Raw genomic sequence first — 20,487 nt, 5'->3', positions numbered from 1 at the left:
ACAGTATGGCATGTACTGGAGATATAAACCATGCTTATCTAGATTCAACAAGCTACCAAATAACGAGGCCTGTTTTTGAAGACACACATTTCTTCTTCCATCTTATACAGCTTTGGGAACTCTCATATACAACTGTCTGCAATTTAGCTTTAACAATTACATTTCTTCTTCCAACTTATACAGCTTTGGGAATTCTCATATACAACTGCCTGCAATTTAGCTTTAACAATTACATCAAAAGTTAACAAATTCATCAACAGTTCAACGTCTGCTCTTTAACAGGCTTTACTGCAGATTGTCCAGTGGAACTTAATGTAGGCCACTGTCAAGGCCCACACTAGTGCACGGAGTGCAGCATGTCTCAGGGGAAGGGGCACAGCTGTGCAGAATAAACACCAAATCAGTAGGTGCTGGAAAGCTTGATCAAACTGCAGAACTGCCCCATTCTGGCAGAAATACACCTCATGGAAGTGATATGTTACATCACATGGTTTTGATTTAAAAAAGGTAAAGAAATAAAGAGATGCAATTGGATGACAGAAATAAAGGAGAGAGATATCTTGAGAGAGAGAGAGAGAGAGAGAGAGAGAGAGAGAGAGAGAGAGAGAGAGAGAGAAATTATACGGTATTTGTTGACTTCAAAAAGAATTCTGAAAAGTACAATGGAGCAAGTTTTTGAGTATTTTGAAGAATATGGCACTAAATATGAACTTGAAGAACTCCTCACATCATTCAACTCACTCCACAATAAAATAAAGTCCACAACAGAACATGAAACAAATCAATCCATAAATTTCTTAGACCTCACAATTGTGAATAAACAACAAAAACTTAACTTGTACATTTACCGAAAACCAACCTACACTGACATCACAATATTTGACTCTTCAAACCACCCGAACACACATAAGTATGCTGCATTTAGATCAATGTTGAACAGGGCACAAACATTACCTTTAAAACCCAAAGCACTAACACAAGAAATAGGTACTATACAAAATAAATGCAGTAAATAATGGTTACTCTGTAAAATCAATTGATAAACTATCTAGAAAAATTCAGACTAACATCACTCACAAAAACACCAAAAGGAAAACTACCGACACACAACAAATCTTCACAAGCAATCCATACTTAGGCACAGTATCACAAAAATAGCTAACTTATTCAAAAAAACCAATATTAAAATATCTTTCTCCACAAACAGCAAACTTGGATACCACTTACCTCACACAGTGAACACAAACAAGCCAATAGCACAACACAGTGGAATATATAAATTACAATGTAACAGTTGACCTGCATTTTACATAGGAAAAACTGGAAGAACCTTCCACACACAGTATAAAGAACACACCGACGCCTTTTGACTAAACCATTTTGAATTATCTACAATAGCTAACCACATGTATATTAATAAACACAGACTTGACGACATCCACAACAGCCTATCTGTACGTCACAGAGAACCCAACACTAAAAAACTTAATCTACTAGAACAGTTAGAAATAATGCTACACAAAGAAAAATATTCCGAAAACTTGTTGAATTAACAAACAGAGTTTAACAGCCACAATTTTTTCTACACCTTAACTTTTAAAAGTTAAACTTTTAAAAGTTTATTTTTTTCTGAGGAATCAAATCTATAATAGTACAAACAGCTGACAACCTACAACATGGTGCCAAATAATTATTTTAATAATACCTGTGTACTAGTAATACTATATCATATTATCTACTGTGAAACAAAAAAATCGATTATATTTAGAAGTAGAACATCTGTATGAACGAGAATCTTTGGAATGTTTATGTTCTGTTACTACAATGTACGAAAAAGTTGTGTGACAATGTATATATCCCAGTATGTACTGCAAAATTAAAGATACGTATTGTGTATACCAACTGCACAACAGAAGCAGACATCATACAATGTTAAACTGTAAGTTAGTTTCATATTATTAATGCTGTTAAACTTATATCTACAATATACCATGTTGCAACACAAAAATGTAATATCAACAGGCAATCAACTAAGAAAACCTGATGTAAATCACTAAAAAGCACCTGAAGGTGAGCCTCCAGGGCTCAAAATGCATAGTGCAGTAAATAAACGCAACTTGTGACTGAAGGCAGTTTGTTCTTCATTTTATGAAAGTAAAACAGTCGCGGACGAAACACTGAAAAACAATGGATAAAATTAAGAATGGAATTGATTGGGAGGAAGGAAATTAGTACAAAATTTATATTTATAAGAGTAGAAGTCAGAAATGAAATGACTGAGGGAAAGAACGATTAGAAGGAGAGTGAGACGACTAATGAGGTGCTGGAAAGAATAGAGGAGAGACAAAGACTGCTGGAAGCCATAAAAGGAAAGAAGAACTGACTCGGCCACGTGTTGTGACAGGACTGTTTGATGGTAAATGCATTGGAAGGGTTGTTGTATGGGAGAAGAATGAAAGAAAGGAGAAGATGTAAGATGGTGGGTGACATTAAAGGAAATGGAAGATCTTTGAAAATGAAGAAAGCAGCAGAGGACAGGAGAACATCAAAATCAACCACATAAAGACCTGCCATGGGCAGAACACATAATAGTAATAATAGTCAAGTCAAATAAACTGTTAAGAGGTAAAAGAATAAAGTGATGAAATCTATCTGATCTGTTCCTGTATACTGAGTATTGCAAGCAGATCTTCCACAAGGATGTTAACCATGTGCAGGTTTGTGGGTAGATATTCATTTCCGGGCACGGTGATAATTCAGTACAAAGTAAGATGCAACTGTTGTCCAAATGTGTAACTTATTTAAACACACCATGTTTTGAGATGACAAAATCCCAGTATCAGGTTCCTAAAATTAATATGCCATTACGCACAGTCAAAAATAATAAGCAAGCAGTAAACATGTATTGTCATACATACAAGATTCTCCATATAACGGAAGGAAACATTCCACGTGGGAAAAATTATATATAAAAACAAAGATGAGGTGACTTACCGAACAAAAGCGCTGGCAGGTCGATAGACACACAAACAAACACAAACATACACACAAAATTCAAGCTTTCGCAACAAACTGTTGCCTCATCAGGAAAGAGGAAAGGAGAGGGGAAGACGAAAGGAAGTGGGTTTTAAGGGAGAGGGTAAGGAGTCATTCCAATCCCGGGAGCGGAAAGACTTACCTTAGGGGGGGAAAAAAGGACAGGTATACACTCGCACACACGCACATATCCATCCACACATACAGACACAAGCAGACATATTTAAAGACCATTATACATAAAATGGTATAACATTTGTATGCCCCTAGGACCTGCTTGCTACATATTCTGTGAATCTTAACAACAGAACGAAAGGTATTAAAATTCTATATTTGCCAATAATGAGTAACACTAAGGTTTGAATTTACTTAGGATAGTTCTTCAGTATTTATTTCAATACTTAAGTAGGAGAGTGCTAGCACAAACCTTTGCTACTATGCTCCACGCTGGCATTACCTACTTACCTAACACAGTTAACATGCTTGCATTTATTGACATGCCAATCTCTGTATTTGTAGTATTCACACAAATAGAAAAGATTAAATTCACCGTGACAGTTGAGTATTATTAACTGACACGACACATAGCATAATCAGACATTACCTGCTAGAGCAGGGCCACTAATGGCTCACCTGTAAGAACTTCCAGTCTCAGCTGGGTAAGGGTCGCGAGAGCAGTCTGGTAGAGGGAGCAGACGAGCGCAACTTTCGAGCATTCTGCACTGCCGAGGCGGTTTCGGCCGGCAGAGTGGCAGGCCCCACGGTGCTCGAGCAGCGCCCGCCTCAGTAGTCCAGTCCCACCGACTGCCTGTGGTACACCGTCAGAGCTTTCCGGTGGCTCTGCTTCTTCTAGAACGTGCCCCAGCAGTGCAGACACCATCGGACTCGACCACAACAGTTGCAACTGTGACCTCACGTGAGGTATCGACTCCATTAGTGCACTGTCTGTCTCCTGTGCGAACCAGCCTAGTACTGGATGCCAGTGAGTTAAATTTGACTGCTTGCTTGTGACATAATGTTGGCAACTCTCTAAAAGTCGAGTCACCACAAACTGAAAATTAATAGAGAAACAAGGAAATATGTGCAAATCGCTATACCTTACAAAAACTGCTTATGTAATGTGACATTTTCTATTCTCCTTGCATTATAGTTATTAAGGTTAAATGGAACTTTCCTCTAGATCACATATCGATAGCAAATTGCTCTACAATTGAAACAAAAAAGAAAGAAAGAAAGAAAGAATTGCTTTGACACTAGAGGTCATTAGAGGCTGGATGCAATTTCAGCTGGAAAAAGGGTACGTAAGGAAACTTGCCACTTCATTTTTTTGGTAAGAATTCTCATATTCACATAGAGCGACAGAGGAGCTTGCGTCAGGATGGTTGGGTAGGGATCAGGCCATTGCTCATTATAAGTACAATTCAATGGTTTTAACAACTGTGCATTTTCACACATTATCAGTCATCAGATTTTTTCATTTTCATTATTTGTTGCTACAGTTGTAATAAGAATAGTTTTCAAATTGGAAACTTACAAGATTTAAGTTAATAAATTGTCAAACTTAAAAACATACATAAACCATAACACAAGACTACATTTAAAACTACGCATTCGTGTACAGAATGCAAGCAATCTGTTCCAACTCACCAATAATGCTATTTATAAATAAAAAATTGCCTCTATCAGTTCTTTAAGGCTTAGTTCTAATTTTCTACTTGTGCTGTAAAACACCAGTGTAAATAGATAGTTGAGTTTTCTTTAACTTTTTACCCCTGTTTTTCGTACACAGCAGAACATGTATTCAATATTTTTCTCCTTTTGTGCTGTAATATTGTTTGACAAAATTCGCTGACCATTTTAAGAGGAATCACTGAAGTTACAGGAGAAGGTGCACTGTCGAACCACTTCAGATTTGTTCCGATCGTAAATCCAATGTCGATCTCAACAGAAAGTTTTATATTAATGTGTCATCAGACGAGAAGTATATACTTTAAAGATTCACCAATGACACTATAATTATGTCAGAGTGAGCAGAGGACTTGGAAGATCAGCTGAACAGCACAGATAATGCCTCAAAAAGAAGATTATATGACGAACATCAACAAGGACAAAACAAGGGTGGGCCATAAGAGAATGCAGTTGAGTTAAATCTGGTGATGCTGAGAGAATTATATCTACATCAAACCAATGGAGGTAACAAAAAACTACTGAACCAACAGTGGTAAGACTAGCATTAAATGTGCTAATTCTTTTGCTGTTTGATATATTAAATCAGTGCTAATGCTAATGCTTCTGCAAAATACTCACAAGCTGTTAACAAGTAACTGGCAAATGAGTATACTACATCAAAATTGTGTTCCTTGTCATAAATGTAAGATTTACTATGAAGGCTTTCAGTAGCTTGCAAACAATGAACGTATGACTAATTAGACTATAATTATTTACTTTGCTCTTTTGAAAATCCTTAAAAATTGAGAGAAATTTCTGTGGACCATGAGGATACAATTAATAATGAGGATACATTTGACACTCATGTGTGTCACAGACAGACACCCACACCAGCACACTATTGGATCAGTGTCTTTCCTAAGTTCCACATATTTCCAGAAATTTCACACTTATCTGATCAGTTTTTAAAGTGTCTTGAAATCACAGTGATCTTTCCATAATGGTTATCTGTGTTAATGTTCTCTTAAATGTCTTCCATCAACGAATGCTGCACATCAGGAGTAACTTATTACTGAACAGCTGACAGCTGTCCTGATTATGTAAATCAATAGTTTACATGCTGCTCTTTGCAACTTCATAGTTACAAAATTTTAATTTTAGTGCATTTACAGCTACAGAAATATCATCATATCTCTACCTAGAAGATATCACGTTACAGTAGCGAGGTACGTCAAAATAGTTGAGCAAACTGAAGATTTACTTATTAGTTTTTTATAATTATGCAACTACTAGTTTTGTGACACTCCAAGGTTCACAAAACTATTAGTGGAACACAATCTGATGGGTTTTATTACGCTAAATGTCAACTGCATAAAGGGTTTAAACCACACTAACCTCAGATTTGTGTCAGTAAACATTTTCTTCTTTCATATAATTGTTGTTAAACAATAATTTACAGAAAATAAACTACTGTTACAGATTGTACAAACATAATGTTTTGTAAACAATTTTTACTTATTTTTAAAAATAAAGTTAGCTCTTGTGAATAATTTTCATTTCCTCTTGTAAATAAATTTCATTATGCAAATGGTTCAAATGGCTCTAAACATTATGGGACTTAACATCTGAGGTCATCAGTTGCCTAGGCTTGGAGCTACTTAAACCTAACTAAGCTAAGGACATCACACATACCATGCCCGAGGCAGGATTCGAACCTGTGACCGCAGCAGCAGTGCGGCTCCGGGCTGAAGCGCCTAGAACCACTCGGCCACAGCGGCCGGCAAATTTTATTATGCCACATGTTTAGCTTAAAATCTACAATTAAATTATGTAACACAATTTTACTAAATAATACTGACTTAAAAACAATTTTATCAAGAAATCAGATTTTCGCTGATGAGCCAAAACATTACAACCACTGACCACTGTGAAGCCGAATGTCACTTGCTGGAGTTAGGGGCACATGACACAGTCATAGAAGTACACAAGTAGAGCAGCCACTGATATGAGCCACAAATGAGGGACTTCACCGACATAATCAACTTTGGCAAAGGGCACATCATTATGGACTGGCAACTGGGAAAGAGTATTTCAGAAATGGCGAAACAGGTCAGCCGTTTGCACACTACTGTGATGAGCATCTAAGGAAAGTGTTCGCAGGACTGTGAAATCAAGTGTAGGTGGCCACGGTTCGGGTGTCCACACCTCGTCACAGAAGCCGCAGATCGCAGGCTCATCCATTCTGATAAGCGCAATAGACAGTGATCTGTGATACATCTGATGACAGAGAACAATGCTGATGTAGGCACGATGTTTTGGTGCACATTATTAAACACGGATATCCACAACAGGTCACCCCTACCCTCTCAGAGCCTCGACCCGACAACATTGTCAACAGTGAGAGCTGCAGCCATGGGACTGATGAGACTGGACCGTAAATTGATAGAAACATTACTTTGGGTCGGACGAATCACATTTCTTGCTACAACTAGTTGACAGTCACATGCAAATATCCTGTAATCTGGGCAACCGGCTACTCCAAACATGCACCGTGCCACGGATATGGGCCGGTGGGGAATGTATTATCCTACAGGGAGGAGGGGGGGTATTCATCTGGGCTCTGGGCTTCCACAGGACTCGAGATTGTAATCAAAGGCAGCACAACAGCTGTAGACCACTCACATTCCTTCTTGCTCAATATTTTCCCTGACAGCAGCAATGGGATAACTGTCTGTGCCACTAGGCCACAAGTGTGACACAGTGGTTTCAAGAGTACAATAATCAACCCAGTTTGACGTTCCGATCTGAACCCGATGGAACACAACCGGAACTCTTACTACGTGGGGCCATACATGCACCCATGAATCACTGGCCCGGTAATTTACAGGACTCACACGATCTGGGGGTACACACTCGGTGCCACGTACCTCCAGGAACCTACCGAGAACTTGACAAACCCGTGCCACACACAACTCTGTAGTACTGTGTTCCGTAGGTGGGACAACGCACTGTCAAGTAGCTGGTCATAATGTTTTAGCTCATTAGTGTGGAAATCCGTTAGGTGTTATCCTTCACTAAACAAAGAATTCCAACCAAATACCTCAAGCAAAACTTGACTGCCAAAAAGGTCAAGTGTACAAACTGCCTCAAAATCATCAAGAATGATAATCAACATGAGGAATATCTGTACTATTTTCGTGTGGGATGTCGTGGTACGATCTGCACGAGGAACAACGAGCGAGCCAACGCTGGAAGTGAAACTTCAACTCAATTTGACATTGGCATCGGAAAAGTTAGCACAGCTGTCATCTGTAGTTTGTAGCAGTAATATTAGGGCTACACCAGAAGACTGGATTACAGTCAATCTCCATATCAAACAAAACATCCATGAAACATTGCGAGCCTAATCTCTCTGTTATAGCTTTTTTCAGAAGCTTCAAAGCTTTAGAAATTGTGGAGTAAAGCCTTTAAACAACCCAAACAGTTCACAAACAGAAAGAGATTACAAGGCATAAGGTGGAAGCCAAGTCTAGAAAAGAAGGTTTTATGAACACCGGGAGCGTGTTACTGCTGTCTTGGGAAAGGAATGTCAGAAATGGCACAGAACTGTTTGATAAATGATTACTAGGTACTATTCTTTTGTAAGCAACTGAACACAGATGTTATATATCTAGAAAGTGAATGGCACATACCTATCTATATTTATTTTATTATTACGACAGGTTTCATTTCACAATTTAAATGACTGTATATTAGTCACATTTTGTGTCAGACTTCAAGACGGTGATTGAGAGAAAGTACAGTGGTATCGTATTTGGCCTGCAGTAATATGACACAAACTTTTATCTGTCTCAGTGCATCTGTTCAATTTTCAAGACATTCAAATGACATTTGTTACACGCAGCACATCAGGAGACATACCTTTAAATTTTTCAATTTCTGTTTATAACATGAGGTATTTATCTAACTTACTTATCATTCTTATGTTTTGATAGAAATGTCTAAACATATAACGCATATTACGATTATTACCCTCCGTGTTGCCCATGCTACCATTTTTTCTTTCTCCACCAATTAATAAAATCTTCTGGCTATTGTGCTGTGGTCAATGTATTTCACAATTAAACGCAACATTTTGACCCCATCTGTCGAGGACAATTTTAAGGGGAATCATAGATTCTTTGAGTGTCCAGTAGACACGCTGGCCCACTAAGTTCACGCATGCTTCCACACAATGTCATGATGCCACATCTTTGAATACCCGACTGCAATTGGTCATTTTCGATTACAGTCATCCACTCTTCCAACCATCCGACTGTGGAACACTGGTAGGCATCTTCTTTAGCACCAGGATGCAAATGATGTTCATTTTTACACTCTCCTCTTCCCTATCGAAATTCCTGGGTTGTTTTACAATCTCTATGCCCTCTCTGTATAACCTTTCATGCTGCCCAATTGTTACTGCCAGTGCTTGAACCCTATCAAAATGAATGTAGTAATTTACTGGCTGCAAAGCATTTTCCACAACACATGATCTGTCAATCACCCCCCCTTCTGCAATTGACCTTGCGTTCTTCTAGTCACTTTTTGACCATTGTTTTTGTAGTATCAACATACACCTTCCCAAAACTGCACAGAATCCTATAAATTCCTGCTTCTTCCAGGGTCTTGAGAGCATCCTTGGCAAATTTTAGGTGATCTTGTGTCTTCTGGGTGAGATCGTAGATTACCATGTAGTTCCTTTTTTCAAGACGATTTCATATGCCCTCAGCAATGTTCTTAATGAAAGGCAGGAAATCACAGGTGCTTGAGCATTGCTATGATTTTGCATGGTGTTCTTAATGCTCTTTTTACCTCAGCATATAAATAACCATTCTCGAGCAACACACTGCGAGATATTTTAATTATGTGTCGAGCAGTTCTGTTTCATAGATGTTCCTTGCTCTATCCACCAACATTTTTATGCTGCCTCTCTTTTGATGTGGTTTGTAGTTCAAATTCTGGTGTAAGTAACAGTCTGCATCATAACAGTGTGCATGACTTTACAGTAAACTGTGTGGCTTAAGCTACCATCTTCTTTCTTAAAAACTAGCACATCACAAAAATTTAATCTTCTGCCTGTGTCCTCCTTCATGATAGATATCTCGAGATTAATCCTGTTGAGATGCTGCTGAAAACAACCTAGTTCCTCTCTACCATGCCTCCACAAAACGAACATATCATCCACATAGTGGTCCCAAATATTCAGTTTTTTGTTAGCAGTTTCCAATGTCTGCTCCTTGAATTTTTCCCTAAAAACATTCACTATAACTGGCCTTGAGGGGCTCCTCATAGCCAAGCCTTCTGTCTGTTCATAGAACTCATTGTCCCACATTTAAAATACACGGTTGTGAGGTAATATTTAAAAAATTCTATAATTTTGGAAGGAAAAATCCAATTCAGCCATTGCAACACATTTAGCGAAGCCATAGATGCCATATCAAAAGTAACTAATAGAGCCTCTGGCTGGACCACTATGCTCTTTAATTTACTGATAAAATGTGCCAAGGGGGAGGGGGAGGGGTGAGATTAGCAGATCATCAGCTACGGAACATGTTTTGCATCTAGGAGACCACTACACTGATTTTGATACAACTCAAATACTGGCACAGGCACTAGTAGATACCGTGAAGGGCTATACAAAAAGCCCTTAGAGATAGTAAAATAACCCGGCTGTAGAGATTGTAAAATACCCCACGAATTTCGATAGGGAGGAGAAGGGTGTGAAATTGAATGAAATTTGGATCCCAGTGCTGAAGAAGATGTGTACCAGTCTTCCACAACGGGGTGATAGCAACACCAGAGTACAATGATCGACAACGGCCAATTGCGGTCACGTATTTGAAGTATGGTCCACCTCCATAACTGAGTGGTCAGTGTAGACAGTTGCCACATGGAGGATCTGGGTTTGATTCCCAGTACAACCAAGGAATTTTCCTTGGTGGGAGGAGTGGTGCGGGATGCACTCAGCTTTGTAATGCCAACTGAGTAGCTACTTGGCAAAGCAGCAGGGGATCCATAGACTGGGAACTCTACAAAATGGCTAGGAGAGCACTGTGTTCACATCTCCCTCCATACTGCTTTTGTACAATGCTGCTAGGCAGAGGATGACACGACAGCCGGTAGACATCCTTCGGGGCTTCACAGACCGGCACGGAGCTAGTTATTCAAAGTATGCGATGTCATGCCACTGCGCAGAAGCACGTGTACACGGAATTTAGCTGCAGTCCGTAGCGATCCAGGGTGTGAATCAGACATTCAAAGAAACTTTGATCGAGCACGAGAATATCTTCCACATGTGGAAACAAAAGACTGGGTTTAAATGTGAAATCCTTTCAGCCACGACATAGTAGACCAGAAGATTTTATTAACTGTGACATGTCTAAAAGTGGAAAGTTTACAATCTCCATCAACTGACAGAACTGTGCCTGCAGTTAATTGACAGCTCTGTCATTTGGAAACACTTACACTAAAAAAATATACTAAACATTTTGGAAATTGGAGGGATCACACAGACAATGCTCCAGTTATACAAATCCTTCTGGAAATTAGTAACGAATGTAAACTCCTACCAGAAATATTCTGACATACACCACAATGTGTGCGGTGGCATCTCTCGTGGAAGGACACGTCAGTACCACCCACACGTCTCTCGAAGCTCCTCATTTGCACATACGACACTGTTCCTTACGGAGCAGACCATTCCGATGCCGTCCCACGATACGCGGGTCCTACCGGGTGTACCTCTGCCCACAGGTAGTGAGGTACAGCAGGCTACCTGCCCAGCAGACACGCTCCCACACGCACTAGCTGCCACTGCCTGCACGCACTCTACCACTGCAGTTCCGTCACACAGCCCACAGCCCAGACATCTGACCGCCCCCACATCGCTCGTCTGCCTGCCCCCTCCTACTCACATCCGACTGCTCACCGGTGGGATCGCGAGCTAGAACGATCCGAACCGGGGCTCACGACATCAATCGGAGAGTATCACGGCCTTCACATTTGTGGAATGTAGCTCACATCACCCTCAGTTGCCTAGTGCAGCTGACGTTACGGCACAAACTATGTCCGGCATCCTAAATAATAGCAACACAGTCTGCATTATCGAGATATTTTGCCAGACAGCATTAATCACAGATCATTGCCAAGTTCTGAATTCGGCTTAAAAATACTAGTCGGTCACTATTCGATAGCAAGGGAGTTGTGTGCTAGTTCAGACATCACCCTCCTACTCGGTCCTTCTAGCCCTCCTACTACGACTAGCCTTAACACGCATTTCATTCGCTGTCTGGTCATAGCGTTCCTTCAGTTGGGTGCACATATTTATCTAGAATCAGCACAGCAGTGGAGCTGCTGACCTACGTCTCTCCAGTGCCTTGACTGATTTGACAGATTCCGCCACAATCCAATCACCTGCCATACTGGTAACTCTAATATAGCCAACTGTAGCTCTCAACTGTTCTATTTCCGCTTGTGTTACTGGTAGATCAGCCTTTTAATTTTATGTCAGCTGGTCTTTCTCCACAATCGTGGAGCAACAGGCACATCTACTACAGAGCCAAATGCTAGCCACTGTTTCACAGCATTTGACATGAAAAAAATTGTAAGCAGCCCTAAAACTGTCTGTCATTTCTCTCTACTCTGCAGCTATTTTCCCACATGTCCATAGTAATGATTCTTTAAGTCTAGACACATTATTTAGTAATTACGTGAATTTTTACTGTTTGATTTCAAACCAAAAATGACTGACTTATGATAAATATTTTACAACAAGACACTCTTGTGATATTAACAATATTTAATTTGCTAAATGACAAGAGTCAGTGAAAGGTGATGTTTCCTGTAGTATGTGATTCAGTTACCAGTTAAAAGGTAATGGGAAAATCTGCCTGAATTGACCTCACTGCCATAGCTACGGTTTCCCTCTCTACTACTACTACTACTACTACTACTACTATTATTATTATTATCATCACTAGCATTGTTATTTACATTTACAAAGTGTTCCTTACACTTACTATTCACTGCTTTGAAATAATACTCACAGTAAAACTTGGGAAATAAAGTTCTCGTAAGGCATCTTCACGCTGAATGTAGGCAAGGTGTATCAGATTTGCTAGAAGACAAAGGGCATAGTTGCCTTCCAGAACATTAAATACTATCCTAGTATTCTGTTCCAAATTCAGAAGGTCCAAACTTCTGCCAAATATTTCATGGCTGATGATGGCAGAAACACACTAAAATAACAAAGTAATATATAAAGATGTAAAATGAGATATAACAGCTAACAAAGAGCACTACAGCTGACATTAAGTTAAACGACTCACCTTCAAGCCTTTACTACTTACAATATTCACAAAGTGCCAACTGGTGGCACATGAAATTTGTTATAAGACAGTAATTTCTTTTTTATTTAATATTATAAATAGTTGACCTGTCAGCTCTAAAAAGCGTCTATTAAGAAGTCAATCAATTTCTGCTAAATAATGAATGTAGTAAAGATCTGAAGATGAATCCTCATTTAACAGAAATACATTACAATACTACAGTATGTTGAGAATTTTTATTTTGGCACAATCTAATTACAACTGAATGAAACACAATTTTTTGTGTTTCCTCTCAGTAAGTCATCTTCAGTGGCCTGGAATATGTACATATATTTGTTTGTATATTTAGTTTACATTCAGAACATTGAATACTATAAACATACTGTAATATTACAAGCAAAACAGGACTACAAGAGCTGAAAACATTATAATAATAATGTTACATAGCACAGCTCAACTTGACTAGAAGAAAGGCTCAGTTGGTAGGACATATTCTAAGGCATCAAGGGATCACCAATTTAGTATTGGAGGGCAGCGTGGAGGGTAAAAATCGTAGAGGGAGACCAAGAGATGAATACACTAAGCAGATTCAGAAGGATGTAGGTTGCAGCAGGTACTGGGAGATGAAGGAGCTTGCACTGGATAGAGTAGCATGGAGAGCTGCATCAAATCAGTCTCAGGAATGAAGATCACAACAACAGCACAGCTAACCAAAAATTATGCAATGCATGTGTCAGGCTGCTGCTCACAACATAGTGGAGATGCTGAGTCACAAACAGGCACAAAAAAAAAGACTGTCACAAATAAAGTTTTCAGCCATTAAGGCCTTTGTTGACAATAGACGACACACACACACACACACACACACACACACACACACACACACACACACAAACAACACAAACAACTGCAGGCTCAAACAACTGGAACCACACGGCCATGAAGTGTGGTTTCAATTGCCTGAGCCTGCAGTCGTGAGTGTGAGTTGAATTTGTGTGTGTGTGTGTGTGTGTGTGTGTGTGTGTGTGTGTGTGTGTGTCATTTATTGTCAACAATGGCCTTAATGGCCAGAAGCTTTATTTGTGAAAGTGTTTTTGTTGTGCCTATCTGCGACTCAGCATCTCCAATATGTGTTGAATAGCAACTTTCCTTTTCATAACATTGTTGCAATCCATCCTGGATTTTCCATTGTTTGATTTTTGTAGGTATCAGGCTCATATACCACAATTTAATTACACTGCATCATTTAAAGTCATAAGAATTATAAGGCGAACAGTAAGTATAATAAAGGTTTTAGTAGAGTTAAACACAAATATTCTTCAGCTAATTAAGATGAGTATAAGTAAACTGTTCTCAGCTTCATTCCTACTTATACTGCTGTTTTTACGAATTGATAAGGCTGATTTACTGTAGAGCAAACTGCTCATATTTCTTATCCCATGTAGACTCTTGTTCAGTGTTCGTCTCATAAGATGAACATCTGCACTTGACTGTGTATTATAATAATGACCCAACCTCTTAGTTATTGTTAATTCAGGTTCCTGTCACAGTTGCATACAGTTTCTTGATGGTGACTAATTCTAAATGTTAACATTTGCTCTCAAAACCATTACCTGCATTTTGAATGTTTGTTTGAGCATAATTCCACTCATACACTTGCATGGTATCAACATAATACAGACCCACATGACAAATGTGGTATGATTACACTTACAGTAAGCTAGACTAGTATGTCAAATGTACCATTTCTGAATTATAGTGATACTATATTTGTTGTATGGATCTATATTACGTAGATGTTATTCATCCGTCTCAGTGGAATTATGCTCTAATGAACACTTGAAATGCATGCAATCGTTTGAGAATGATGTTAACATTTAAACCTAAGCATCACCAAGAAACTGTATGTACATATGACAGAAACTTGAACAAATAATAATCAGGTTTAAGTTTCTGGTACTTTCACCAACAAAATATTGGAATTAAATACACTTACTCATCTCAAACAAGTGTAGCTCCTTGTTTAGAAGAATCCCATTTTTATATATGAATCTAGCGAACAGACAATATTTTTAATTCCCTAGAAACTGGTTTAATGGGTGTTTGATGAGACACCTGTTGCATCAGCTTTAAGAGCCTCTTTCGCATCGCAAACATTTTCCTATGTATTGAACCCAATAACTGGGTTGCCATAAGAGATAGTTGAAAGCACTAATGCAAAACAAACTGTCTTGAGGGCTGTGATATCACAGAAATGTCAAAAGATTTGAAAAGCCTAGCACAAACTACTCGATCTTTTGAACAGCTTTCCTCTATGTATAACAAATTATAAGTTATGTTCTATCCACAGCATAGGAAATTTTATATCCTTCGCTTGTTCTATTGTTGCGTCACTTCTTATTATGGGATCTGTAAAGGTAGGGTGCTTTTTGGAGCACTGAGTAGCATATGTGCAGGTTTGCTTTCATTTAACAGTAGGGTATTATTGTACACCCAGGAAATTAGCTTGTTAATGGAGTCAGTTAACTCACTGCTCGTTCTTTGAATCTACAGAATTTGGAAAAGGAGATTTGTTTCATCTGCAAAAAATTAAAGTAATGCTTTAGATATATTCAGAGGCAGATCATTGATCAGTTGGGCCTCACGCACGCTATAAGAGCGTGGCAACTTCAATTTCAATAAGCTCTTGGTGGTCTGGCAACCCATTTGATATATTTTGAACATTCAGTAATGTAGTGAAAGAATTATAAACCAGTGTATCAATAGAGCTGTTGTAGGTGGTAGCTATTCTAGTGGGCTCTCTGCCAATATTTTACATGTTATGTGTAGCAGTAAGGTGGCTTGTGTTGTAAAGCCATCATCAGAGCCTTTAAGGAAGGAAGGTTAAGGTTATCATCCTGCAACTGAGGAGGTCATTAGAGAAAGAGCAGCTCAGGTGGGAAAAGAGACAAAAGAAATTAGCTGTGTCCTATACAAAGATACCACCCTGGCATTTGCCTTAAATAATTTTGGGAAACCTCAGAAAACCTGACTGGATGACAATTTGAATCTCAGACTTTGCAAATGTCAGCTCATTTTATGAGCAGCTGTACCACCCTGCACATTCTTCTGATCCATAAGATGTACAGATAGTGTAGCATGGTCTGACAGCTGTGAATCTCTTCTCTATCTTTAAACATCGTTTTATGTTGTATACTTAGTTTTACTTGAACACAATGGCCTAGTTTCAAACTACTTTCTCTTTGCCTGTACACTCTGATCAAGTAGCCATTAACATAACCTGTCCCTCTACGGGCACTGGTGACACCGGAAAACAACATCACAGACCTTGTACCGAACTGGTCATGTAACAACACTAACTGATGCAGCAGTCATTCCAGCATCACATGCCTCTATTTTTGTCATGGTGATAACATTCTTTATGAGTTTTCTGGCAATCACAAAATAAGTTGAAAAGTAATGTTGCAGTAACATTTTAAGTATTTTGCATTTTTGAATATAGAATACATATCGGCACCTACAGTGAGTGGCTAACAGATGTGGGGACCGAATGTCGCCGAGGATAAGCAGACACCTTGCACTGAGTGCTGATGGCATCCATGTATCTGGGTAGGTGGTGGTGGTGGTGGTGGTGGTGGTGGTGGTGGTGGTGGTAAGGGTGGGGGTGGGGCAGAAGAGTGGGTATAGAGCAGGACATGCTCTTACCCCTAGCTATGTGGCAGTGATGGTGGGCTTTGTAGCTAAATAATCTGGAGATAAAACAGAACCCAATTCTGAACCGGCTGCTGTAAGGAACAAAGTGTGGAAGAAGTGAAAGAAGTAACAGGAATTATTTCGAAAGCAACAAAAGATCCCTCAACATTTGTGGAAAGATAGACAATGTAAAACAGGAGAAGGCTAAACATGACATACACATACTAGGAGTAATTGAAATAAAATGGCCAGAGAAAGGGGATTTATTGAGCAATAACTTTAGACTTTTACACTTGGAAGAAGAAGGAAGATATCCAGGTGTGGAGATAGTACAAAGTAAAAGCGTAGCCATATGAGTTTAGAACTATGTGTAATAACATGACAGAATATTTACATTGAGAACAAAGAATGAGTTAGTTGACGTAGTACTGACACAAGTGTACACTCCCAACTGTGGTGTCGCTCACCACAGACACCACATGTCACTTTGTAAGTCATAGGTTAGTACCAGACATTCCTAGTACTGCCACGAGAGGCAGGTACACAGCAATCACGGCTGCCGACTGACAGCCACCCTATGGACACACCCACTTCAGTCAGAACAGGCAGTGCCACTACCTTAGTAGATAAGAGGCTACCACAAGCCAGCATCACCCCTCTTCAGTAGTGTGATCTATGTCTGCGAGCATTCTGCCTTTCTCTCAATGACTAGTGTATTAATACTTGGCTACAGACTAGGCCACACTAGATTTTGTGACCGGATCCACCAGGACTTGTGTTCTTGCACCTCTTTGAGTTAAGTAAACAATTTTTACCTAACAGTTGTTGTTTCTCTCATTCTCTGCCTTCAGCCTTTAACCCAAACATCACTAGACAATACAAAACACTGGTGCTGATGAGATGTTTGCAAGTTGTTGGATTTGTGCCTTGCTGACAAAGTAACACAATAACAACAACAAAGATAGCGTGTTTTTCTTGTCTGTTGCATTGCTTGTCTACTGACCTCCTTGTGTTTCACAACATCCTGACCTGCAACTTGCTATTTTCATTGTTTTCTTTTACAGATGCAGATTTATTATTATTATTATTATTATTGTTATTATTAGTCTTTTCTGTGACTTCTAATTGAGGCATTCTTTACAGCTCCAGTGTTTACATTTTATTTTTATTCAGTTGCTATTGTATACTACACCATTGCCAACGTACTGCAGGAAATGTCTCTAAGTCAAGATTTTCAGTTGCAGGTCCTGCAAATTCAACAACCTGTTGCACGAATAATGCAAGTGGTGCAATTCCAAAAAAAATCTGCATCACTTGCTGCATCTCAAGTGGCACCACAACAGGCACCTCCTGTCTGGGCACCAAAGTTTCAGACATTCGAGACACAGCAGGAACACTGGTTGGAATTCCGTGCTCAGCTCAACACTCATTTCACTGCACATCATATCCAATTATGGACAGAAAACCTCATTTTTTTGGCAACACTAGGCATCAAAATATACAGATTGGTGTGTAAAATCTTTCCCACCACCAAACCTGAAAGTGTATACTACAATGACTCGACTGCTGCGTTAGACAAATACTTTGATAAACAAGTGAATTTGGTAGATATAACAGAATATGACAATTTGAGATGCTAATACCCACAATGTGTCTGATTCTAGATTCAGAGGGCAAATAGCAAACTATCTGGACCCAAGCTTGAAGCAAGTGTTGCAATTAATAGTGTCTCAGAGCTCTTACAAGAGTGCTTGACTTCGACTGTCTTCACATTTCCCTGTTTGTGTACCATATTGTCACTACAATTCATCTTTGCTCAACTGACTTTCCTTGCTATGCCACGTGCCTGCAAATAGGGATGAAAGCACACAGGTTGCGCGACCAGTTAGTGCACCGTGTCATCCCGAATCACAGCTAGTGCTAGACTACACTGGTGTGCTGGCCAGTTAGCACGAGGAGTTAAATCTTGTCCTCCGTGCTTTATATCACAGAAGCGGCAGTCGTGCCCCTCTTGTGACACAAAGTGTTTTTGCTGAGGCAAGCACTGACATGTACAATCAGTATGTCTGCAAAACTGAAAGTCAAACAAGCAATCTGTTCCTTATTTTAAGAGTCAGTGTACGAATGTCAATGTCGTACTTTCAAAGCCATTTAGTATTAATCACTGTGTGAAGTCAGTGTTGTAATCAATGTCAAAGAAATCTCCAAACTCTTCTCATATTTGGCAACCAAAAAACTTAAGTTTTTGACATTTTGTAGATTGCTAATTACAACATGCACACATGCAATTAAACATGGGAGCTTAAGTGGCAATTTTGAACAGATGCATGTGTGAACTGTTAGTTTTTTTTTTTTTTTGTGTGTGGTTTTAGGGCGCACAACTTCAACGGTCATTAGCGCCCAATGTGAACTGTTAGGAAAGCATTAATTGAAAGAGTCACAGACAAACCTCTCAGTTTACAATGATCACAAAATCCCAATTTTTATGAACTTCCAGTATGCTGGAGTAATTGCAGGGTAGCCCAGTATGCTGGAGTAATTGCAGGGTAGCAAATTGTGTTAATCACTACAATGGAAAAATGACCAAAGTTGCAAATTTAACTTTCATTTACTCGATGACTACTTTTGGGTCATGGCCCATTTTTAAAACATCCAGATATATGACTACGATATTGACTATATGGATGATTCCAAAATGGGCCCCGATCCAAAATTAGTCAAGTAAATAAAAGTGAAATTTGCAACTTTGGCTGCTTTTCTCTTGTAGTGATTTACCATTTCTCACAATGTTACAAAGACAGTTTCATTCAAAGTATTGCATTCAAAGGACAATCAAAACATTTGTGATACTGACTTGTTCAATCTTTTTGGGTTGCAATACAGGACAACATACTTTCTGTGAATTTTTCTGTACTTCAGGACAGTGTTTCAAAACTCTGTGCAGAATTCAGTGAACTTTTTCAGAACAGCCTAGGTAAAGCAACCAATTTTGAAGTGTAAATTATACTGAAGGCAACTACCCAACCACGGTTTTGCTGGGAACAGCCCACCTCTCAGGTAGGTAGAGAACAAGTGGTGCAACAATTATTAACCTGACAGGACAAAAGCAATCACTCCAATGCATTATGAAACTGTGACAAATTAAGACTGTGTGCTGATTTCAAATCAATAGTGAATCCTCAAAGAGTGAATTACTCATTTCCATTACCATGGCCTGATGAATTGATGGATAAGCTAAGAGCAGTTCACTTGTTCTCTAAAAAGAGACTTTCAGTATGACTATTTGCAGATTTAATTACACAAGTAGTCTTAGAAATATTTTGTGATCAACACCCACATGGAGTTAGTCTGGTTTTTACGTCTGTCTTTTGGGAGTGCTTCATTGCCTGCAATTTTTCAATGCTGTCTTTAGCAGCTGACTGCTACAGTGCCTTTGTGCACAAACTATGTAGACGATATAGTGGTTTGGGTCATACTCCCAAGGAACACCTTTCTAATCTTAGGTGTCCATTTCAAGTTTATTTAATTGAAATCGAGTTTGGCCTTATGCCCACCCTTTTAAGTCTCACTTGACCGCATTCGTGATCTGATATGCAAGGTGTGAGACAGGAGAAATACCCTCAGACTTCATGAAGAATGCAAGAATTTCAATTCAGAAAGAAGGAAAGTGCTGGCTGGTGGGAACAATGCTGTACCTTCAGTTTAATGTGTTGTGGTTGCA

At 39.2% G+C, this 20,487-nt stretch overlaps 1 protein-coding gene across 1 annotated transcript in view; it reads right to left on the bottom strand.

The window, feature by feature from the left end:
- LOC124545912 (ubiquitin-protein ligase E3B) overlaps positions 1 to 20,487 on the bottom strand; it is a 273,159-nt gene that overhangs the window by 192,950 nt on the left and 59,722 nt on the right. Inside the window, exons 5-6 of the mRNA XM_047124876.1 lie at positions 12,792 to 12,983; positions 3,670 to 4,087 (exon numbers count right to left, since the gene is read on the bottom strand). Coding sequence (XP_046980832.1) covers positions 3,670 to 4,087; positions 12,792 to 12,983 — 610 coding nt within the window. The remainder of the gene's footprint in view (positions 1 to 3,669; positions 4,088 to 12,791; positions 12,984 to 20,487) is intronic.

Source organism: Schistocerca americana, chromosome 1 (assembly GCF_021461395.2).
Source record: "Schistocerca americana isolate TAMUIC-IGC-003095 chromosome 1, iqSchAmer2.1, whole genome shotgun sequence".
In the NCBI taxonomy this organism is placed as follows: Eukaryota; Metazoa; Arthropoda; class Insecta; order Orthoptera; family Acrididae; genus Schistocerca; species Schistocerca americana.
Note: the sequence above shows the minus strand (reverse complement) of the source record. Positions and strands in the feature narration are given on the sequence as shown.